General features: G+C 37.6%; 1 protein-coding gene across 1 annotated transcript in view; it reads right to left on the bottom strand.

Annotated features, from left to right (window-relative positions):
- The window catches only part of GMDS (GDP-mannose 4,6-dehydratase), a gene marked incomplete at both ends in the record, with an annotated part of 414,283 nt that overhangs the window by 250,360 nt on the left and 138,236 nt on the right, over window positions 1-25,687 (bottom strand). The window contains 2 exons of the mRNA XM_080339750.1: window positions 4,006-4,110; window positions 4,978-5,170. Coding sequence (XP_080195876.1) covers window positions 4,006-4,110; window positions 4,978-5,170 — 298 coding nt within the window. The remainder of the gene's footprint in view (window positions 1-4,005; window positions 4,111-4,977; window positions 5,171-25,687) is intronic.

The raw sequence follows: 25,687 nt of genomic DNA, 5'->3' as shown, positions 1-25,687 counted from the left end.
CAGAGCCTCAGCTGGCATAAATCAATGTGACCCTATTCACTTCAGTGCAGCTGTGTTGATTTATGTGAGCTGCAAAGTACGTACTCGTTAAAAAGTGACTATTCCTTCTTATAAAACTATAAAAGTGACTAAGAAATGAAAAGTATTAGGTATAATATAAAGAAAAAAGTAGAAAGGAAAGTACTACAGAAAGGCTTGAAGTAGATGTATATTTTATTAAGATTAGTCAAACATAACCACTCATATGAGATTTTAGATAATATTCTCTCACATACACATATCTCTTGAGTATCGACCTGAGTATTTGTGCAATTTAATAATGATGTACTATTGCCAAATTAAGATATAAGCCTCAGACAGTGGATTTAACCAACCTGGAATTTATCAGTGTGTTGTTTTTTTTTTTTTTTCTTAAGTCACTATGGCTGTCAGAACATTAAACACCGGACTTAAAAGCAAGCCCACACAGCAAACTTAAGTGTTCAGATTTACAGTATGGTGTCACATCTCAAGAACTGCTCCTGTTACGGTCTTTCTCTTACAGAGCAAGATAAAAGTAGAAAGTCAAATGAGTTTCTCAAGGCCAGCACTTCTCTCAGCCCTTGGTAATTCTGAGAAATAGGAAACCTCTCATATTAGACTTAAGCACTCTTTACCCTTATGAACTCTGTGTAGACTTCCCTATTATTATACAGGCTACATGAGATTAACTACTGGGGCTCTTTTCTGAGTTAAAACCAGGAAGGCTAAGGAGACGAATTAGTATTCTGAAATAAGAGGTGTATATTACTAAATTCCCTTCTCAGTGAAGCAGCTTTTGAGATTAGGCAGTTCTTATTTTCACTAGACTCATGTATCACTGCCCTAGCAGTATAATATCTGAACACCATATGAAGAAAGATCATGAAGCTAACTGTTTACAATTGTCTGTTCAATTCAGCCTTGGTGACCAGCTGCTAACAGCCACTTGGCAGACAACTGCAGTTCATCATCCTTCACCATGAGCACTGGTAGTCCAAATACAAATACTTCTGTATTTGATCAGAGTCCACAATACAGACTGCCAGGTATCAGAAATGCATTCTGTTCATCCTTAGCATTGCCTTACAGTGCAACATATCTCATGCATCCCTGCCTACAAGAAATACTAGAATTTGTCTCTTCACATCCTTTCTCTAGAAATACATTCACTGTAGGAAGCTTACAGAAATTTTCAGAAGTATGATTAACACTTCAGATACAGGGAAAAAACATGCACTATCTGTCTGGACAGATCCACTCTGCACCTCAGTAAGTAGCACTGCCACAGCCATTTGCTCTGCACTGATTCTGGGACATTATGTTTTGTATGGACAAGATGCACTTAGTATCATCATCAATGGGATGTTGTATTTGACCAATTCAGCATAACACTAAACCAGTTGGAATAACTATACAATCAAGTTGGAATGGACCTTCAAATGTCATCTAGTCCAATACCCCTGCAGTGAGCAGGGACATCTTCAATTAAATCAGGTTGCTCAGAGCCCCATCCCAGCCTGTCCTTGAATGTCTCCAGGGATGGGGCATCTACCACCTCTCTGGGCAACCTCGGCCAGTGTTTTACTATCCTCATAATGAAAAAATTCTTCATCATGCCTAAACTGACTCTCCCCTCTTTTAGTTTAAAATCATTATGCTTTGTACTGTCACAACAGGCCCTGCTAAAAAGTCTGTCCCCATCTTTCTTATAGGCCCCTTTTAATACTGAAAAGCCACGCTAAGGTCTCTTCAGAGCCTTCTCTTCTCCGAGCTGAACAACCCCAACTCTCTCAGCCTGTCCTCACAGGAGAGGTGCTCCAGCCCTCTGATAATTTTTGTGGCCTCCTCTGGACCTGCCCCAACAGGACCATGTCTTTCCTATACTGAGGGCTCAGTATGCAAAGGAATAAAATATGTACTAGTTTATTCAGGTATTCACAATCTCTGAAATTAGTAGAATAAAATAAAAAGGCCAAACCATAAGGCATTTTAAAACTTCCATGTATGTTATCATCTCTGCATAGGAAATAGAATTCCTCTTTTCCTCTCAAAGCACTTTTGTACGCTTCAGAAACATTAGGAAAGTAATAAATGACTATTAAGAAACAACCTCAAAACTACTTTTCTTCCATTTTCTTGTCGTATAAATTGTCACACTTTCTCCCATAAAACAACTATGCACTAGGCTGAAGTTACAGTTGCTTTCACGGCATGTACTCTCGCTAAGGTGAATGGAGACAACCAAAACCACTTCTAAGGCTAAATTCCTGTTCATAGCATAAGGAGGTTAAAACTGCTCCCAGCACATACATACAACCAAAAGTATAGCCTGAGACTTTCAAAGCACAGGCTTGGGTTATCCACAGAAACACTGAGTGTGTTGAAGGCGCTTCAGACTGGAAGCTCCATTGCAGCAGTGTCCATGGTGGAATAAATGCCAGAGGGATCAAAACAGCAACAAACACAGAAGTTTTGTCCCTTCAAAAGAGCACAAGCCTATTGAGAAGCAGCACAAATGGTAAATGTTTTCCTATAATTTCCATCTAATCATGTTGCTCCTCAGTGTTACTAGAAATCATGCCAAGCTAATATTTGTCATTGAATATTTCCCCCATTCTTTATGTTGGTCAGAATGTTTTAATTGCATAACGATAACTGAGAGCAATTTGGACATCAGTTTACAATACGACAAGAGTATATCATGGTGAACTGTTTAAAAGAAAGCAAAGTATTAGGTCTTCCAAAAAAAAAATAATCTACCGAATCTGATTTATTTTGATTTTGAACTTGCACTGCCACCTACTTCAGTGAAGCAATACACCAACTTCTTCCACCAAGTATTTGACACATCACTTACTGTAAATGCTGCCTGCCCATTGCACTATCAGGTTTTCCAGCTGTGACTCCTGAAGACTAAAATCAATATTTAAATTCCATTAACACTGACTCCTTTTAATTTTTTTTCAAGCAGAGTTGCAATTATGAACTATTTTATATTTGTAAGTATGATTAAAATTATTATATTTTTTTGTCAGGCTATAATTTATACAATTGCATTCCTGTAAAACTGTAATTTATTTTTTATTTAGAAACAGATCACAATAAAAGGCTTCTGCACTAAGAATCCAATTTTCTGTGTTAATTTAAAGTTTAATTTTAGAGTGTTTTTTTACAGTGACAATAATTTAAGGGCAGAGGAAAAGTGTGATTGTATAAGAGACTACTATTAGTCAACCACAGACTCTTACTCAAACTAAATACCAGTATTAATTCTTCATAAAGTACTGGAAGAGGAAAAGGGATGATTAAGTGGAATTTAAGCTGCATTGATATTAAGGATTACATGGAGAGGCATTTTAAAACCATACATTAAAAGCCATCTTGTCAGAAGGTATGGGCCATAATCCACAAATTTTTCAAAATATACCAGGCTATACCATTCATTAGTCTCATGAATTTAGACAGTCTATTATTTCTGCCTCTTAATGTGACATTATATGCAAATAGAAATCTTGCATACAAGTCACACCTGAAACTGCATCTGTTATGCAGTTGCCCAACTAAATGTTTAGAGAATCTGCCTTTTATGGTTTTGTGTTGTTTTTTGTTTGTTTGTTTGGTTGGTTGGTTTGTTGTTGTTGTTTTTTACCATTTTAGCCTTAACTTACTTATTGTCAAGAGGGAAAGAAAACTAAGGTATGTTTGCGATGTTATTGCAGTCTCTTGTGAGAACTGATACACAAAATCAGATACACAAGTCTCCCTTTAGCATCAGGTGGCTACAAAATGGAACATGATGCTTGAAAGGGAAAGCCGTTCTTTTGAGACTGCCAGAAAGGCTGCATTAAATGCTGTGAGCAGTCTACAAGTAATTACACTCTCCCTGCACAATTTTGGCAAGATTAAATGAACCTGTGGACGCATTGTTTCATTTTTCTGGTCACATGTATGCAAATTTGGGAAGTTTCACATGGATTTCCTAACCTCTCCTGGGGCTTTCGTGATTGAAGAGGATGCCGTTCACTGCAAAGAGATTGTAGGCCTCTCTGAAGTTCACCACAATCCAGTAGGCATACAGTTTTGCTGCTCCTACAAAAATAATTTTAAAGCATTATGTATATCTCCTCTGCTTGTACATAGCTCAGACAGACACACATAAACATGTCTCACGTACACAAGGTGAAGTTCACATTTCAACAGTGGAGTGCATTTGATTCATACCCTTATATGTGTCACTTTCCATATGGAAAAAATAACCAGCTCAATAAAAAGCAGCTGAATGGGAAAATTCTCCTTTTCTGTGCAGCCTCCTAACTGCCCAGGAAATATTAGGGCACTTTCTCACTTGTTATCTTATGCGTACTCAAGCATAGCACTTTTTCTTTTACAATATAATTAACACAGTCAGAGCGTGTGAAATATGCCACTGTGGTGACCTCTGCTAATAAAAAAAAAAAAAAAAAAACAACAAAACACTTTGGAGGAATATAAGTGAAAATCTAGTGCCTTAGCACTCAAATTGATTTGAAACTTTATCACCAAAGTCCTCCATGCACATTGATTTAATAAGTGTTTCAAATTTCATGTGAGTTCATGAAGGAAGAAGTGAGCTCTTGGGACTTTTTCATTTAGGCAAGAAAAAATATGAAACCTTATCACTTCAGTGGTATCTCACAACCCTTTGTGAAGGAAGAGCCACCCCTCCCCACCTCTCTCTACAAAAGCTCTTTACCTTTGAGCTGAATGAGCACCATCTTGAGCAGTGAGACGCTAATTTCCAACCCCTGGGGCAATGGCAGCAAATACTTTTTTATATAGTAATTCATAAAGGTATGTCTCTCGACATGTCTAGTCACTTTAGCTCTATCGTCATTCTAATCTCACACTCAAATGACTTCAGCCCTGAGACATGATCATGGAGAACAGACACTACGCACACACATCAGCAATTCTCACCATAAGGCGATCTTGGGTAAAAAGGGGTGGTCTCCTTTTGTGGGATTTCTTGCACTTTTCCAAAAAGTTCACTGGTGGAGGCTTGGTAGAACTTCACAGAGTTGATAAGGCCACAGGTCTTAATAGCATCTAGGAGGCGTAAAGTGCCAACCCCATCAACATCAGCAGTATATTCTGCTAGGTCAAAAGAAATCTTGGGGAGAGAAAGAAATACAACAACATCAGTATTACTAGGAGAATCAGAAAATGCCACAATCATGTACAACCAAAGTAATACATCACTTGTCACAGATTAGCTAGACACTTCCATACAGCATAGATGCTTAGTTTACAAAAGTACCCTCAAGGGATTTCTAAGAATAAACAAGTAGTTCCATAAATAGCAGAACCAAAAGACTGGTTGTTCACTGATCTCTCAGGATTATTTTCCCATGTGAAGTAAGGGGTAAGCCTCCCTACAGCAGGAGCAGTATCAGGGTCTCTCTCATCTCCACAGTTGCCAATTTTCACAATAAAAACTCTGAAAAGTAAACTGGAGGTAAGAGATTTGTTGTGACCACCCCAATCTGTTAGGAGGAAAATAAGGGCCCAGAAAGGAGTTCACTCTGCTTGCTTGATGGATATGGACTGGTTGTTTGGATGTGTCGACAGAGGTCCTGGAGTATGAGGAACTTTCTCCCACCAATCCCCATCACAGAGACAATCTTGCTTGCTGTCTTCCATCCTTCTCCATCCTCTCTTCAACCCAGGGTTTTGCTTCTGTATGTCAGGGGTTTTTTTAAAATTTATCCTGTCAACATCCTCAAAAAGGAAACTAGAATGGATCTTTAGAGCAGCTTCCTTCATCACCCTGAGGCAAGGAAGAATTACTCTACCAATGTTCCCTCTGACTGATGATCGACTTTCAGGAAGAAGCACTAGAGTGATGGCAATGCTACAGTCTTTCTATATGATCTAGGCTTGAGGTGAGTGAGACGCTACCGAAGTCAAATGGTACAAATCTATGAACCCCCCTTCATTAGTATTCAGTGATAGGGTGACTAGTAACAGAGTGGAGAGTAAATGACCATAGCTGGATAAACTGAGTTGTCACAGCAAAATCAGTGGGAAACTTGTCGCCAGGTGTTTTTTCAGGCTCTCTGCAGATTCAAACAGATAGCCCTGTATTCATTTCTCCTGTTAAGCCACTTTCCCTATTCAGTAATCACTAGAGGTTTAAGGCTTATTTACACAGCAGATGAAATAAAAATAATTAGATTAATTTGAATTTGCACTTGTGGTTAATTCAAAACAGGTATGAAATAATCTAAATTGTGTTACTGTGCTCCAAAAGAAAAATGTTCTCACATAGTTTTGACCTGAAATAGCTAATGATATGAACAAAAACAAACTTCACTTTTTAGGGGATTTTTTAACCAAAATGGAAAAAAAAAAAAAAAAAAGAAACCAGATACTTTGGCTTGTTAACCTGGTATGACCCAGCTGAAATTGAGCACTGATCTGATCTACTGAGAAGTGCTGAGCATTTTTTTGTTTTAATCCATTTGACACAAAGATGACAGCCACTTAAGGTCTCTCAGCTTTTCTGTCAGAGTAACTCTTGGGAAACCATCTTAATGAATAGGTAATACAGTCAATAATGCACTAATGGACATAAATTAGTATATTTGCCATATGGCTACCATCTTCACATATTCACAGTAACATCCTAGCTCTCTAAGTAAAGGGAAAACACTTACTAATTGTAGCAGAACAAGGAATTTACCTGTATTAAAGCATTTTTTCTAACAAATAACTTGTTAAAAACATCACCCCAAAATGCAAATCTTTGCTTACATGTTCTACTACAAGGGCAAATGGCACATGTAACTGAGGTGGTCTCAAATCAGAGATCCCATATTATGAAACCTCTTAAGCAGAGTGAGCAATAAGCCTGTGGCAGCAGCACTGGGGTTTGCTCTCCTTTGCTGATGTGAAGACCAGTTTCACAAGTTATGCTTTTCCCTATTGCCTTACAAATGACCTCAATCTTCACCTAGAAAAATCACTCCCTGGGGTGTGAGGTAATTCTGCCTCCATGCTGGCTGGGTCCAAGTGTCCCTGAGCAAAAACTGCCAGCTTTGTGCCTGTTTGGTGGTTTTGTAATGCGGACTATTGCTCACCAGGGACAGGACTAAGACCACTAAACTCACTTCATTTTTGAGTGTATGTTAGACTTGAATGGCCTTCACGAAAACAAAAAATGATTTTATCTGCAAAAACCTTCAACACCAAAAACACAGGACCGCTAAGACAATCTGTGCAGTTTAGGGGACAGTAACATGTCAAACACAGATAAAAGCACACTGGATTTTAATTTGATTCTAGTTCAAAGTTAACAACATAAAGGAGCTTAATAAAATACTGGATTGATTAAGTAGTTATAAATGAAGCAGGACAGAGTAGAAAAAACTGCCAAGTTATCCCTTACCACATTATTTCCCTCTCCTTATACATGGGATTTTGTGCAAGATTGGCATGAAGACTGAAGTGAAAAAAAAAAAATAATAATGCGTGGACACCATTAAGAGGGATGTGAGGGATGTGCAGGAGAGAACTGACATGCCTGCAGAACACTAAAAAGACCAGGGTCTGAGTTATAAAAAACAGCTATAGAATCAGATTCAATAAATACTCGTCCCAGTGGGACTACTTGAGCAGGTAAAAAATTCGTGGAAATGACCATAAAGGCAGGTGTAGGAAGGCTGAAAACAAGCCACACTTTTTCTGAATGATTAAACATTTATCCAGTGGAAAAAGGAAGAGCTTAGGTAATAGCAACATATGAGAGCTTTCAGCCTCATTTATGACAACTATCTTAAATGCGTGAATTAGGAAGCTCATATTCCTGTACACCAATAAAGACAGTGGTAAGAACAGAAAGCTTAGAGAAGATGGCCTTGATTGTGTTTTGTAGAAACTATATACACTAGTTTTTTAACATAGTTACCTAAGATAGATGCTCCATTCTAACCTTAAAAATCCCAAACTACCAGTTACTGTCAACTGCATAAAGCAAGATATACAACTAACAACTTTTTTTGAAGATAACACCAGGAGTTTTTGTAATGACTGGAGTAGGGAAAAGAAGCTTCTTTGCCTGGAAGAAACTTTAAACCTGAAAGTTTTCTCAAAGTTTATTGAAGGCATGGACCCAATACTTCTTTACTGTTTTTGGACAGACTTTGTGACAAAGGAAAAGCATGACATACCAACAAAGCAGACACTGTGTACTTGGAATATGTTATTCTGAGCACCCTGGCACTCCCTTCCCATGTACAATGGGGAGAGCACGCTTCTGGACTTGACATAGTTGATCTCTGGAGATACTGTGAATGCGCATGTTTAACATGTGTCTATTTATTCCATTCAATAAGTAATGACAGCAGTATATTGTTAGCAGTGGACAGAACAATATGGAGACACATGAATCCTTGGTTAAATGTGCTTAAGTTCCAGGTTTTCATCCCTGAAGACCTTGCAGAATTGCCTTAAAGAATATTAAAAAGGAATCCTTAGGTACATGGGACTTTTATTGCTGAAAATATTTATGGCTGGATTCATCCTCAATACAGTATATTGCAAATATATTCTTGGGCAAGTATAGATTTCCACAGCAAGGCTTACCCAAAAGATGATAAAACTTCCTTGACAAAAGCATGATTTTACTAGTTGTGTCCTGCAATTCCAGGAATGTTACAACATGAATATACTGAAATATGTCTATTCTTTCACGTGGTTCCAAGAATGACAACAAGTTTTGTGAAGTGATTTCTACTTTTTGAATTTGAACTCTTACCTCCCTATTTCTTTCTTTCTTTATAGTTGCCAGATTCAATCTCTACAAGAGATTTGAATTTAACAAAGCAATGTTTTAAATATGATGTTTCCTAACTGATCATTCAAAACCAAGCTTAGCAAGGTCTTTAACAAGATTTAAAAGCTTACTGAAAACTATCTAAATGAAAACATACGGGTCTTAACCTCCATAAGAATACATTCTTATCATGTCTGTGAGTACTATATACAAGCTTACTGACTTAATAGTACTTGTTTCTGACCAATGCATTGTCAACAGCGGTGATATTCTGGAAATACATATCAATTTAGCACACACATAGGGTTGGCTTTGTGTGATACTTCTCTGTTTCATCACTTAGAACAATCCAACAGATGGACTGCAATCACATTAACTATTACCTTTCAATCAAAAATAACGTGCTGGCAGAATATGCTTCAACGCTCTACTGAAGGAATATAAATAATGATTTGAAATTTCATCTCCTCCTTACAGCCTTCTCAGTTTCAGAAGATGGGATTTCTGGAAGGCTGATGTTATAAGAGCGAAGCTTATGTGAAGCCCCAGGAGGAAATAGGATAATATAAAAGAAAACTGTTATTCTTTCTCTGTAAAAGCAAAGGTGGCTAACCTAACTATAACATTTAAATAAGCATCTTTGCTCTATTGAAAAAAGCTACAGTAGATTCTTTAGATTTATCAGAGTACAAGATATGTATCAGGTCTCTAAGTATTGAGAAAGGTTTACACCTAAGAAGACAATCAAGTGGAAAATCTGCTCAGAAATGTTTCAAATCTCACAAGTTTCACAGCAGTTGCTTTTTTGTATTCTTTAAAATCAATTATGTTTGCTTTGAATATTCAATGTGCCTTCATCTGCCAATAAAAACCACTGGGATCACTTATATCATCTCAGTAAACAAACTACTCAACCCCTAGGAACAGGCATTTAAAGCATAACATTCCAGTTGCTAAATCTAATACAGACTATGGGCCAAGCATTCCTATAAAGTCCTAACACATTGGGGGAAAAATCCTAGAGATTCTAGCAAATACAAGGAATTTAGAGGTGTGGCGACTTATCAAGGGGACAGATAAGAACCTAAATATCTACAAAAAAGTCAGGTAACCTTCTAGGATAATATGATGATTCCTCTTCCCCTCAGTTCCTTAACTTGTAATAAACTATTAACTCATTGCCCTCTCACCCAATAAAAGAAGTAACTGAAAAATTCCAAAATCCCCCAAACAACTAATTTTTTTTTTGTATAGAAAAGTAATCAATGCAATACCTCTGAACTGTTTATTATTCAGCAACACTCTTGATATCTTAAAGCCCTACTCAACTTAGCTGAATAGAAACTGAGTGAAAAAATAACATTTGGAGTTTTGGAAAAAAAGGAACATGCTTTTTGTAGATTTATCTTCTTTTCTATTTCTCTCCCTGTTCTCTCATTAATAATACAGAAAAAATAAAGTAACCTGTATAAAATTAGAGTAATTTGACAACATAACTACAAGTAGAGAATTAGCAAGAAAAAGTTTTGTAAGTGGAAGCAGAAGTCAACGCTTTTTCCTACAATTCATGTTAACCCAAGACATTCATAATACTGCTGTAGCAAGAGAGCTTGTATAACTTGGATGCAAAGGAATAAGTAGTGCAGCTGATAAAAGACCTGCTTCTCTGCCAGTGCTTATGGAGAGGTCCCAGTGGTTGAATTCCACTTCAGCTCTATCACACTCTGGACTGCAGGCTGAGTGACCAGAGAGACTTCTTGAAGTGGTTAGAAATTTGGTTTTGACATCAGTGGACCAGTATTTCACCTTCACCACTAAGTGAGAAGATACACATCAAAGTGCAAAAATAAGCTATTGGCTGTTTAGTGACTTTAAATGATCCTTTATGATATCCATGTTCTATGACCTGCCATAAACCACAACAGACTCTGCTTCAGGGACCAGTTCAGTCTTATACAAGTAACTCCAAAGTGCTTTTCATTACATAGAAAAAAGAAGAGCTTGAATGTAAGATTGCTCATTGCCCCAAACACATACACACGCCTTTGTACCCTCAAAATGAGCACAAATGAAGCAGAGCTGGCTTTATTCATGGCTCCCCATTGTTCATTTCTTCAAGTATATCAAGCTCTGGGAAAAGCATGTGGGAAAAAATGAGTGGGATGAAGCAGAAGTCTCACAAAAAATGTATAATTCTAAGTTTGAAAAAAAATAGGATAACAAGAAGAGCAAAAACCTGCAGCAAATCTGGTGAGCACAAGTGTTACGAGGAGAGGCTGAGGGAACCTGGGCTGTTTAGCCTAAAGAAAAGGAGGCTGAAGGGAGACCTTGCTTTCTACAGCTATCTGAAAAGACGTTGTAGCGTGGAGGGTTTTGGTATCTTCTCCCAAGTAGCAAATTATCAGATGAGAGGAGATAGCCTCAAGTTGCATCAGGAGAGGTTTAGACTGAATGTTTTGAAAAAAAACTTCTTCACAGAAAGGGTTGCCAGGCATTGAACAGGTTGCCCATGGAAGTAGTTGAGTCACCATCTCTGGAGGTATGTAAAAGACATGTAGTTGAGGCTCTTGGGGACATGGTTTAGAGATGGTCTTGGCAGAGCTAGGTTAACATTTGGACTCAATGACCTTAAGGGTCTTTTCAAACCAAAATGATTCTATGATTCTATATCTCCAAACGTCAGGTGCTGTAGAACCCAGAAGCAACTACTGCCTTTCACCTCCATGAGCTCTAAAAAGTTCCTGCACAGTGAAATTATACTGGTTTTACCCACACAAGATGCAGTAGGAGTGCTGCTAGACTGCCTGAAGTCCCCAGCTATCTTGAAGCTGAACTACTCTGCAGCAGAGCCTTTCTTAGTGGCAGCAATTCTCTTTGTGTAGCTGAAATACTCAAGGATTAGGGGCAAGCAGCTCCTAACATTACTCCACAGTGTATATACTTATGGTAACTTTTGATAGTTTGGCTTGAGTAAGTTTTCCTTGTAACTCTCCTCTTAATTTCAAATTCTCAATGCAAACTCTCTGAACTAATATTTAAAGAGAAATAGCTTGGCATTCTTAAAATAGGCTTCTTTTTTTCCATATTATAAGTAAAAACTACTAGAAGTACTTGATTTTTGCTGGGGAAAAAAGAGAAAGATAAAATTCAACACAAAGTAGAAAATAAGCATGGAGAAATACTCGCTCAGTAGGTAAGGTTTTATATTTATCAGACTAGTAGGGATTGATAGCTGGATTCATCGTTTAGTTTCTTTAACATGCAGCTCCTCAGAATTCCCCGGCAAACTGCAGGTGCAGTTATAAATCCAGCCTACAAGGTCATCACGTTCACCTTTGCCTTCAAAGCAGCCCACTGGTAGATGCCTGACCAGTTACAAGGTATAGAAAACCATCATTATTTTTTAATTTTTGATACCACAATCCTTAAATTGTAATATCCATTCCCTTTGAGTCCATTTGAATAAAATAAAGTCTCCTACATCCCATACAATTGTCTTGGTTACTGACTATTGACTGAAAGGTCTGTTATGGAATAGATCTCCGAATAGAGATGATTTATAAATTGTTTATTCTTCTGCTTATTGTCTGGAGAATTTAGTGTATTAGTTTAACACAATTGCTTAAAAGAGATTTGCCCAGAGACAGGTCAAAAGGCAATGGACACAAGTTGAAACATGTAAAACTACACTTTTATATTAGGAAAAAAAAGTTCACAACATGGGTAGTCTAACAATGAAACATGTTGCGCAGAGACGCTGTGCCATCTCCACCCTTGGAGATACTCAAAACTCAACCAGACATAGCCCTGAGTCGCCTGCTGTAAGCCGTCTCTGTTTTATGGAAAGAGTTGGTCCAGATGACATTCAGAGATTACTCCCAAACTGAATTATTGCACAATTTTAAAAAGACAGGGAGACGGGATTACAGCAGTGTGTTTCTGTATTTGGACACATAGCACCATCCAATGAGTAGAAAGTGGATGTACAGTGTGCAAGCATGAGGCCTGATCTCATAGAAAATCAGTGACTTTTACTGGGGGAGTGGAGAGTTGTTCATGGCAACTTTTTGGAGGCACGTAGGCTAATTTGTTATTCATCATATCTCCTCCACAAAAGAGCTTGAGATAGAGGAATGCTCAGATCTGAGAGTAAAAAAAATACCCAAGTGGAGGAGGAAAAGCAGAAGGGATATCACAGAACGTGAGACTCAGTATGGCCATAAACCTTTGTCACAAAAATGTAACCTCACCATTAGTTTTGCTTATCTTCTCATCCATTTGTTATTAATTTGATGGAACTAGGGAGTTGTCAGGGTTATATGATGCAAGGGATTTATCTTGCAGAACAATCTCCATCCCACTGTTCAAAGTCTTTAGTTTCAAATTACAGAGATCAGAAAAGAAGCTTTTAGAAAAGAAGCACTAATTCTTTATTCCTTTTCAGTGCAATTTTGTTCGGGGATAGTTTCAACAATATACATCTTTATCCAACTTTTTAAGTCCAAGGCACATGCAGCAAAGTCAGGATGGGCTACGATGTTTCAAATTTTGCAGCTTCAGTGGCTAGCGACACCATAATACCTTAAAAGTCTCCTACATGCTGAAGTCCAGCTGTGCCAGAAGCTTTAAAAGCTATTCAGTAGAAAGACAAAAAGGGGCAACTTGCAGAGTCACTAGAGAACATTCAAAAGGAGATGTAAAAAGATAGCCAATTCATTTTGCTTTATGTGTACCAGGGGAATAGAGAGCTATGAATAAAATGCAGCAGGGAATGCAGTCACTTTGGAAGAAATAGCAGCATTTTTATTCACTTTTGCATCAGAAGAAATTAATTTAAAAATACAGGTTATTTAAAATTCCAACGTGACAACTAGGTTACTATATATGTATACACATGTACATATTTTTTTTACTTCCAGTCCCTTTTAAAAAAGTTTCACCTATGCTTCCTTAATCCTTTCAGAACACATAGAAAGATACTTTGCACAGAAGTGATAAAAGTCTCATCACAAGCAAAAAGAAAGAAAAAATAAACAAAACTGACAAAAAACCCCATATTTTCAACACCTTATGATTTAGATAGACTTTCAATGGATGGCAAGACATATATTGAATTAAAGCAATAATCTACTATTGCACAGCTTTATTGACAACAAATAGTATCCGCTCTCTTTTCCTTCCTATCTAACAAGACTGCAAAACACAACTTAGCACAACGGACCCTCCCAAACATTGATACAACTCTTATGTTGCCTAGAAGCTAGAATTACCCCAGTGCTTTGCAAATTACTACCTTGTCTGACTCCTACTGACTACCTTGTAACTCCTACTGATGTATAAGGTAAAAACTCCCTAGGTTTATGTGCCCTGCCAGAAGTCTTGCTTTTTAAGGCACAGCAAAATCATATATTTTCATCATTTATTATTTATCACTTAAGATTACATTCCAGACTGCAATTTCTTGTGCCAAATGACATTGTTTTAGAAAGCTTAGAAGCAGCTCAAACACCTGTTTCTCAGGTACTTCTGAAGTACCAAAAATGCTCCTCCCTCTGTGAGGAAATAAACTTACAATAATACTTCATATAAGGATTTTTGGCAGATTTGAATATGGATCTTTTTTCATTATAAGGGCATTTAAGCTGGAAATAAGATGCACTGAACAAATGCAGAACATCTGTAAGATAATTTCTTAAATTTTTCAAATTAAATTAGAAATTTAAACCTTGCTATTAAATTGTTGGGTTTTTTTTAACAAAAAATATTTGGTTTGTTACTTTGCCTTCCCTTCCCTGCACATTAGCTACTGATAATTGTATGACCAGTTCTTCAAGTTATATTTTCATTATTTTGGGTTTGGCTTTCTGTGCTATATTAACACAGTAACTGATGTTGCACAGATATCATGATAAATAGATGAGAAAAATCACTGACTGCTGAGTAAGTCCTATAAGTCATTGCAAACAAGCTGGGCACACTCTGAATGAAGCATCTGTAGAGATACCACACTTACTTCATAAAAAAAACCCCACAACATTTTCTTTAGTGTTTAACAAAAGCTTTTACCTCTCGCTGTATGGAAATCTCTAATTTTTCATCATCTAAAATTAAAAGCAATTTCCCCTCCTCCCAACAACAAGAATTAATTGCTATGTCCTTCCTCACAGCTGAAAGAGTTTCTAAACTTCACAGGGATATTACAAGAAAAAAAAAAAAAAATTAAAGTGAATGTATCACTTATTAATGAGACCATAAACTCAATTAGACAGACCGTCTATAAATATGCCTGACTCGGCCACTCAATTTGAAAACTAAAGGTACAGACACAGCCGAGTCAGTGCAAGAAAGCAGGTTAATATTTCTCTGTGGAGTTGAGGTAACTCTATCTGGCAGCACTCTTAAACCGCAGTAAATGCAAGATAAAGCAATTTATCTTAGCTCTCTTTTGCTGTCAGCTACTCTAAAATCAAAGCACTTCACTCATCACAGCCTTAGAGTGGACAGGCACCTCAGCTCCGACCACACATTGCAGCTTATTCAAGTGTGGTGCTTCAGTTGTGGCTGAGATTTCACATCAGATAGAACTTCAGGGAGACAAACGAGAACATGAAGATTTGAGGAAATAAATAAGCATGTGTATGCACACACACAGAAAAAATCATGACTTATTGTCTTGGGCACAAATGTCTAGGGAACATCCTCTGCACTGAAGTACCCAGGGAGGTGCAGAGCTCCAAGTCCAACACCTGCACCAGTGTGGCAAAGGAGATGAGTATTCTACCTCAGCAGACAAACATCCGGCCCCGTTCATGCACTCGGTTTATTCTTAAAATACTAAAGTCATGTTCTTCACAAAGAGGAAAGTACTTTCCTTAGAGGAAAGTACTATAAAAGCTGACACCTTTTAAATAAATGCCATCCCTTCAGAACTACTCCTGGTCCAGTTACTCTTCTTTGTAAGTCCAAATTCTCCCCTCATTCACCACAGGTACTAAAAGTGTAGTACAATGTTACACCTCCACAGACCTAATTCTATTTTCGGGTTTGTCATAAAGCAACCAAAACCTACATCAGTTTCTCTTTAGCTAGAATGTTTTCAGCATACCTCAGAGTACATAATTAATTTCTGAGGCCTTTGTTCATTTTTACTCTGTGTGTGTATGTGTGTGTTAAGAATTAAATTGGGATGGCTAATTGCATGGGGCAAATTTGGGTGGATGTGTGTGTACTGACAAAAGAATCCCACAGTCACCACCTTCTCAGTTCCTGCTCCAGTACTCTAGCAGGAATGACTGAGAAAATGAATAAACATTCAATAGCACATTAAGAAATAAGTCACCAGGTTTGGGGTCTTTTTCAGTTTTTTCAAATAGCGCAAATAATTTTCTTTTCTTACAATGCATAAGGCCATCTTCTGTGAAATTTCACTCCAAAATCTTATAACAATGACAATTCCAAAATAAATCTCTGGTGCTTTTTTTTTTTTTTCTTTTTCCTCCACAAAACTAGCAGCATTCTTTCCCTTTTACTTGTTCTTAAGAACAGCTGACATCTAAAGAGATTCTTTAAAATAGGCTGAGGTTTGTACTTGCCCTGAAAGAAAACCACTGAATCCTTTACATTTATTAAAATTACAACCAACACACCAAAAAAAAACCCCACCCCACCTTGAAATGCTAAAGTAGGTGAACCCTAGTAGACGAACACTAATACCCTTACCTGTAGTGCATGTACAAACACTACATATGATTAATTTTAAAATCAGAGTATTAATAGCACCCACAAGTATGGTAGCTGATGATGGCTTTGTTGGGAATGATGTAATAAACCTGAAAAAAGCTTTCAGTAAACTCATGGTAGTAACACCTAATTTTTACATTCTATTTCAGGCAAGTTGGGGACAGCAAGAATCGCATACCTCAAAGTGGACTGTCACAACTCTTCATCCTGTGTAGGAAGCTGCAGGAGTGGAATGCACTATTTTCACCATTGCTAGCACTCAGATTTTAATGTGTTTATGATACTTAAGGAAGCATGAACCTATGTCTTCTCCAGTTGCATCCTTTCAGAGAGAACACTGCTGTTTTCTGTGACAGTGGGTACTCTGAATTCCAAGGTGATCCCCCACATAAAATGTTCTACTTAATCAACTCAACTGCCTCAGAGACATGTGGGTGGCTAGCTAGAAAGAAACCTGTGGGATGAATTAGAAAAAAACATGTGTCTTGACAGGTATGTGGGGCTAAGGGGGAAAAGGCCAAGGGGCAGAGAGTTTAAAGGGATGAGACCCACTGGTTAAGCTTTTTTATTATATTTTCCTTTTCTGAACAAGCAGAATGATCCTCTCAGGAAATAAATCAGTCTGCTAGATTTTCTCCTGGCACCCTCTTTGTCTTTATTCTTGTATTTATTATTAACTACCAAAGCCTCTTGACTACAATTCTTAGAAAACAATGTATAGGCATTAATTTTAAAAGGCATGTTTGGCACTCATGAGGCATGGTGATCATAAATCAAAGCAGAACATTACAATTGATTTGCCTACTGTAACCCAGAACACTAACCTAATCCTTGTTTTTCCCCTATCTCTTGTGTTTGGACACACAGAAAAGGGCTAGGTATAATAGCTGCTTTTCACTTGAAAAGTAAGGTAAACCATTCAGGAAATAGGGACATGGTAGTCAAACAATCACATAAAACCAACAAGTCTGGGAATTTCCTCTCTTGCCCCCATGAAGAAATATTATATTAGTTCAGGCCAGCTGACTGTCTCCTAATAAAGCATTGAAATTTTTGTCTCTTGCAGTGCTAGAAGGGACAAGAGACCATATTGACACCTACAAGACAGTGCTCCTCTTCATCTATACCAGAGTGTGGCATTCAGTGTGCCAGTAAACCCCACCTCTGAACAGGTTTGAGTAAGACTTGACTGGCATATAAAAAGCTCCATCAGCTTTCAAAGTGAATTTTGCAGCCTCAGGATAAGCCACTTTGGAAAAGCAACTTGGAAGACAAGACCAAGTTGCCAAAATGCGTTGAGCAAATCATTGGACACGATCAGTGGGAACATCAAATTTCACAAATAAGGTGAAGTCTGTAAAACTGTGTATGGCTGCATGTTATTTTTAAAAGATATATAGCTTAGGCAAATGCCAAGTCTCTATTGTATGCAAATATTTTATTTCAATTAGCACTTTTCAATCATGCTTTTTCTTTTCTGAATGACTCACAGATATCTCAGTCAAGAAATGGCAGGATCATAAGCACATGCCAACAGGGTGCATTTATCTCACAGAGAGATAAATGTGGAAGAAAGCATGTAAGTCTATCTCAGGATTTTTTCAACCTGTCTTTCCTTCCAAACACATTTTCTTTACATGCCTGCAAATTTCTATAACACAGCATACTCAGTTTCCATGTCCTTCCAAACAGGCTGTATTCACAAGAATTTAACCGAAACTAAGGAATTTGTGTTTCCAGAGCTTGTCCATCAGGCACCAAAAAATGAAAAAAAGAAAAAAAAAAACCCACAAGTTCCACCTACAAGTTTTATCACATCATATTAAGCTGAAGAAGAGGTCACAATACTAACTTGCCTGCAAATGCGACTATGAAAAAGGGTAATCTTTAGAACTTCTACACACCACTGAGAGAGTCCTGCTGCACAGGTCATTATGAGCAGTGATTGTCCATGAGGGAGACGTGTTGAATAGCTGTGAAGTACGGCTGGGTGAAAAAAACACCGCAAGTTAAGATATGTGATTGCACACGACACTGACATAAGCTAAGAACACTGTGTCTCATGGCTGCAGTAGGACTTTTAGCTAATTTCCAGAGTGCTGACCCCAAGTTGCTTTGGGGCTCTGAGCATCATCACCTGGAATACATGAAATTCTGTCAAGGAACCACAAGAACGTGGGGAGAAGCATTCTGGTGCTGCCTGTTAGCCAGAGAAGGAAAGGAAATTTCTAAAGTGTCTGGAAACATTTGTGAATTTTCGATCCTGCATCACCAGTATATTCTGAAGTACCTGTGCTGGGAAGGCTGAGAAATGTAAGTAGTCAATGTTGATGAAGAATTCTATAATTTGTGAAAAATTAAAAACTTTTGGCATGAAAGCAAAACCTCAGCGAATGTTTCCATTTCTGTAGATTTTCACACCTCTCATGTTGCAAGAGTGCTCTCTCCACACACAAATTTAAGCTGATGTTAACTGCCATTGCATCTGAAAATATGTATTTTTTAATACCAGTTAGGTTCTAGGCAGTAATCCCTTTCTCAGAAACTGGAAGATTTAAATGAAGTCATGGTTGCTAAGTGCACTATTCAGACATATATCATGTTCTCAGAAGTACAAAGAGTACTCAAGGGTGAAGGGTTTTTAGGATAACATACGATTTCTGCATTAAATACAGAACTGCCATTATATAATTTTAGCATCTTGCCAACTTTTTTTTTTTTATTATTATTATTTGAACAGCAGAGGGAGGGAGAAATAAGGAGGTTGAATGGAATTAGAATAGTACTGCTTGTACCCTGGTGAATATTAGGGAAATGATAAATTATCCCTAAGCACACAGACTGATTTATGCAATAAAAAATAAAATATGGTGGGGTGGAGCCTTCGTGTGAAAATCTCATCCTTGGACAGCTATAAGGTATGAAATGCACCCAAGTGTCTCAAATCCCTCAGGGCTGCAATTATCTTATGATACCACACCCTTGAGTACTGTCTATTTTGCTCTTTGTTGAGTGGGAGGAAAAGGAAAGGGAAAGAGGTATATTTCTGATTATGAAAAACAGAAGATTGATAGTTTACAATAGGGAATAGTTTAAGCTCAAACTGTTAAGAGTTCTAATTTTTTCCTAATTAAGAGCATGAGCAAAAAGACATCACATCTCATATCAGTATGATAAACAAACAAAAACACAGATAAAGAAAGGCCATTAAATATGAAAGTCAAAGAAGGCCAAATATGTACATAAATCAAACTTGTCAGCAGCTTTCAGTTAATATAGTCACAGGATTAATAAATGCAACAAACAAAATGCTATTAAACCTCATTCTGCAAAGGGTGTTAGTCAGAAAATTCAGATAAACCGTGTTATCCTTAGACCTCCAATGCTGTTTGATAATACTAACTGCATACAGCAACTACACTATTTTTTTTCTGCTTGTAGTGCTAAAAGATATCATTAGAGAGTACAAAAGTTTTATACTCTCTGCATTCTCTTGTAGAAGGCTGAACTCTTCCTAAAAATTAAGTGGATAACGCTAGAAAGTGTTTTATTAAAAAGATTACGAATCAAACCATTTATAATTCTCGAGCTTTACTGGCTGTACAAATAATCCTTAGCTTGAGTTAAAGAGACTTAGCTAACTTGTATCTAATTCAAACTAATTGGTATCTACTTACATCTTCATTGTATGGAAATGTAGATGCAGACACATTTTTTTCATGCTATAAGCTTGCCAAATATATGGAGAAAAGAGCTATTACACTTGTAAAGTATAGTGATCTATCAGCCTAACAACATATTTACGGGGAATTTTACCCTGTAGAATGAGAAAATAAATAATGCATTTTCTTTCTCCAGTGAAAGAACACATAGATACTTGATTCACTTTACTGCACTGCTAATATTCACTCTCTGCCAGCAGACAGTAACACTGTGCATCATCTTATTACAGGAACTTATCATATGCAGGTATGAGATCTAATTAGATAGTACGTCAAAAGTATATAGCTATCTGATCCTAGCAGTCTTGTATATCCCAAAGACTTTAGTTCCCATCAATATTTAACTACCACTAACACTTTTGAAATGATAGCTTTCCACAAAATTCTAAATGCAAAATCCATTCATTAATGTATTTGTATGATATTCAGTATCTGAAAAAGTAGTACGCTCATAAAATTGTATGTAAAGACTTCCCAGTGTACAATAGAGAAACACACACTGCATCTCAGAAGTCTGTTAAAAATATTTATTATTTTCTTCAAACCCACTAGAAATGACAAAACTGAAGCTATTTTAAGAACAGATGAGATGCAACACTTGTTCTAAAATGCACGTCTTACACAGTACAAGCTTGAGTTCAGATTAATTCTTTGTCTCTTTAAAATTTGCACATTCATCCTTGAAATCTCTCTCAGCTGCAAATTATGCTGCTTGCACTGGGAATTCTCACCTAACCTTAAACATAAAGGAAAATGTACAGTTCAAGACAGTGGAAGAGGGGATAACAAAGTTTTTAGCTGTCATACTATATTTCTCACACTTCCTTTTGAGATTCATCAAATCCTTGAATGAAGTCTTTCTTTGGAGCTGAACTATGACTCCATGATGTACTCCTATTGTTATAAGACAGGATGACTGCCTTGTCAAATTGGGGCTGAGCTTGTAAAATGAAATAGGTATTTCTAACACAATGAGTCTACAGTTCATCCATCATCTCTTCACAGCTCTGTCTAAAAGAGGAAAAAATGTGATGTACTCTGTGGAAGAGATGAACTAAAAATCTCACAGCTGGCAAGCCTGAGGTACTGTTTTCTCAGTAAAGAGTAAGGCCACATACAGAGAAACTGATTGACTGCTCACCAGGTTCCTTTCCCTCTCACTTTACTGCTTTGGTCTTGCACTTTACAGAAACCTGTAAGTACAGGAATTTGGTTTTTGTGATTTGATTACTACTTTTTTTTTTTTTCCTTCAAAACTGTTATAAAAATATGCATCTATTTAAAATTGGGGTTTGACATTTATTTATGACATTTCAGTATATTTTGACAAAAGTAGTTATCTGAACTTACTAAAAAAATACGTTTATGATGTATAAAAATACATTTCAGCTCCCTTTGCAATCTGAAGTATCATTTTTATTTTTGCAACAAAAGACTGCAGATATTATCTCTGATAACTAGCTCCAGACCTATTCAGCATGTTGCCCAGACTGTAAGTCCTCTTTAAAAGTTTACATTCATATATAATATGGTACAGAACAATAAATCATCAGGCTCAAATTCCTCTAAAGTTTCTTGTGTGTCTTATTCTTTGTGTTTGTATCAGCAGGCTTTTACTGAAATAAAATTAATAAATGACGTAAATATAAATAACTTCAGTTTAATCAGAGCTATTGTGTAGACACAGATTCAGCAAAGTTGAGAAGTTCCCTACAGACACAGGGTTTCATCCTGGTGGAGCTGCTGGTTGGGTCAGGCTCTACATTTGTCAGACTTCACCTTTTTAAGGACAAGGAACATGATCACCAAAAACGTAGTATGTTCACATATGGTATCATACTATCACATATGATCAAAAAAGCATAAACACACATATTTGGGGTGGTTCCAGAACTTCTAAACTACTACTGCAATCTGCCCTCACAAACCCATTATTCTCTCCCCAGTTAGAGAAATTAGCAAATCTAGATCCAGAGCCTGGAGCCATTAGATCATGTTTTGGCAGACCTGGATGTTCACAGAGCTGGTTGGGCATACAACCAGCACTATGCCTTGACAGGATACTGCCAACCATGTTTCAGAAACACAGTGGTAGGAATCCAGTACGTAAATAAGCATGCTATGGAAAACACATACAGCTACATGAGAGCTAGAGTATTTTCTGGAATGTGCATAACCTCACCATATCAATGCACACACTGAAAAAAACCCCACAAACTTATTTCCATGCTGATTAAGTAACTCCTCAACACTAGGCCAAGAAGAACCATCAGCTGCTCAAAATTGCAGCATAAACCTCAGAGAGGTTGGAAACAGAACTATAGCAAGGCTTTTATTAATAGGCATCAAAGGGGCACACTCCACATGACTTTACCCATCCACACCTCACAAAGCAGTCTTTCCTTTTGCTTCATTCAAGTCCCGAGAATTAAAAAAAGTAACACTGTGTTGCTTCACACTAGTCCATCATGGCAGCCTATTGCATTCTGGCTGTAGAAGTGTCTGCTTTCAAATTTTAAGCCCTCACGGCAATTATCCTTCCCTCAGACTAAACCTACAGAGCATATTTCAAAAGAAGTTACATCTAAACACAGGGAATTCAACAGTGATCAATGTTCAACAGGCCTCAGTGGCAATAAACTATTTACTGCCTAACCTTTCAAGTTTGCACAACTGAAGCGCTCAAGAGCCCTGTGATGAATTAGCTGAAGTGTTTGGTGGTGAGTCGAACAGGCGCTGGTTCAAATCATCTGTCCAGCAGCACTGCCTGCCTTACAGACCCTGTAAACAACAGCCGGGTGCCAAAGCGAGTGTCTTCTCCTCCCTTCTGGAGTTCCACTGCCCATCTGTAGTTTCTGCCAACTTTCACTACGTCCACCACTCCTAATGCAGTCCTTTTGGAAAAAAAACAAAGCACATCAAAAGCTGGGCATGATCCTAATAATCTTTTTATTATCTGCCTTATTATTACCTTACAGAAGACATAACATAGAGAGGATATCCAAGCGCATTCAGCACACTCACTGCTACAGTAGCTGATTTAAATCTGCTCTCCTCCTCTTGCAAGATTGCCAAAATAAATTGAAAGGGAAAAAACAATTGCACTGATTGCATTAGCGTCGTTGTCACCAAGGCTTTCCCACCACCCTGCTGCTGAAATACAGCAAGAGGATGTACACTGCACCCACTACAGATGGCTGAAGGCAACTAAGGCTTGGCAAAGTATTTTTGGAAAGCCTGTCTTTAAATAAGTTAGTTGTTTGATTTTTTAAAAATAAGCTAGTTTTCTATAAATTTCAAGTGGATTTACTTTGTCTATAACTAAAATGCAAGGCTAGCTCTTTTCTTTTAAAGTTGTTCTTGAAATTCTGGGATTATTAGAATGGGGTTTTAAAACCAGTGAGACCTCTGTAGGTTTTCTGTTTTTACAGTTTCAGAAGAATTTGGTTTCTGTCATCATTGCTTGGGAAAGAAAAACAAACAACAAAACAAACAACAAACAAACAGGTGTTCTCTACCTTGTCCTTTCAGTTGAAATATCCTGAGATGTGTTTTTTCTCTTTATGTAGATGTACGCATGTGAAACCTGTAGGCTAAGACACTACAATATACACAGCACAGTTAATTCAAGCTTTCTAGATAATCTACGGAAACACAGAATCAGGTTTATGTTTTGATTTGCCATATGAAATTTGGAGATATTTTTCTTTTAATTTCAAAATGAGGCAGTATTCTTTTGTTAAACATAATTGAAATGCTTTAGTATGTAGCATGCTAGGGTAAGAATCTGGAAGTAAAACCAGAAACATCAATAACTGCTTAATTTAATAAAGAATAAAACATGAAAAAACATAGCTGTTATTATTTAAGTCTGCAGTTGAGAACACTGAAAGAAGCATCAGCTATTCTGACTGATATATACATCAATTTAGAGATAACATGGTTACTGAAAGAGAAGGAACATTTTTTTGTTGTTGTAATTACTGTCTTCATTAGTAACAAGTACACACATATAGCTAATGCTACATACAATCCTCCTTTTTCCAGTCCTGCATAACACAAGCCATATGACTTCACTCAGTGATTCTTAAATCAAGCTGTATAAATAGCTAGTAGTTATTTATATCTCTTAGGCAAGCATCCAATCTTGATTTAAGGACTGCAAGTAATGGAGAATCTTTCACATCCTTTGGTAAGCCGCTCAAATGCTAATTGTACTCACTTTTAAAAATTTGCACCTCTTCTCTAGTTTGAATTTGTTTAACTGTAGTTTTCAGCACTGGATCTCTGCATAATTGCCTGCAAGGTTAAACACCCTGTAATACCAAACATCTTATTCCCTGTGTGAACAGGATTAAATAGCCCCTTCACATTCACTTTAATGAGGCAAGTCTAGTGGTCTCCTAATGTCATTTACTGGGAAGGCTGTTTTCCAGTCCTAAAAATCACCTTGTTCTCTGAGTCGTTTCCTATTCTCAATATATTCTGAAATGTGGAAGACTTGAGGTGTTCTTGTATCAGTTTATATAGGCAATATTATTGACTCCTTATTTCTACTCAACAGTCTCGTGTCACTCTACCACCTTCACTGTTTTTCTGTCATGTTGCTGACCTGTGTATTGTTCAGCACCTACTGCAACCTGTAAATCCTTCCCCAGTTTCTGCTGTCCAGCATACAAAACTTTGCCCTCTCCTTTACGTGATCACGCTGCTTTCAGAGACAGAAATGGCCATTTCTGCAGAGGATGTAGCCTGGCTCTCACATCACTTGGACCCTAACCAACTCCTCACAGAGCCACCCTAGGGTATGCCTACTTTATACTCCCAAAACCATGGTTACTGGGCATTGCCAAGTCTGAGACAAAGTCCAACCATACTCACCATCTTGGGCAGAGCAGCAGAATCCTGCTGCATGCCACAGCGGTGTTGGACCTACCAGCGCTGCCATCCTGCATACAGCTGGTGAGGTTTTTGGCAGTGATGGTGGGTGTACTGGTGGGAGGAGGCAGCAGAGCAGAGGAGGTGGCTGAGTCATTGCACAGCACTCCTCAGCACACCAGGAGGATGGGCAAGCGAGTACTGCATCATGGAAGCAACGCAAACCGTATTCCACAGGACAACTAAGCTGCTGCTGAGCTTCTCAGGCACTCAGAGCAGATGCTCATCGGGCTCTGTAGAAATGATCCCTTCCCTTGGGGATCTCTGTATTTGTGTTCCCCTGTATGCCTCACATCACATCAGAGTGCATCAGTGCCTTTTCCTAGACTAGACTCTGTATCTTACCCCAGCACACTTACCTTTATCAACCCAAGGTGAAATATAGTTAAAAGAGGTGTTAAACTAATTTGACTAAAACTTTTTTTTTTCTTTAGAACTTAGAAACTGTCATCAC

The sequence above is a fragment of the Nesoenas mayeri genome, assembly GCF_963082525.1.
Source record: "Nesoenas mayeri genome assembly, chromosome: 2".
In the NCBI taxonomy this organism is placed as follows: Eukaryota; Metazoa; Chordata; class Aves; order Columbiformes; family Columbidae; genus Nesoenas; species Nesoenas mayeri.
The sequence above is the reverse complement of the archived record's forward strand: the minus strand, read 5'-3'. Positions and strand labels throughout refer to the sequence as shown.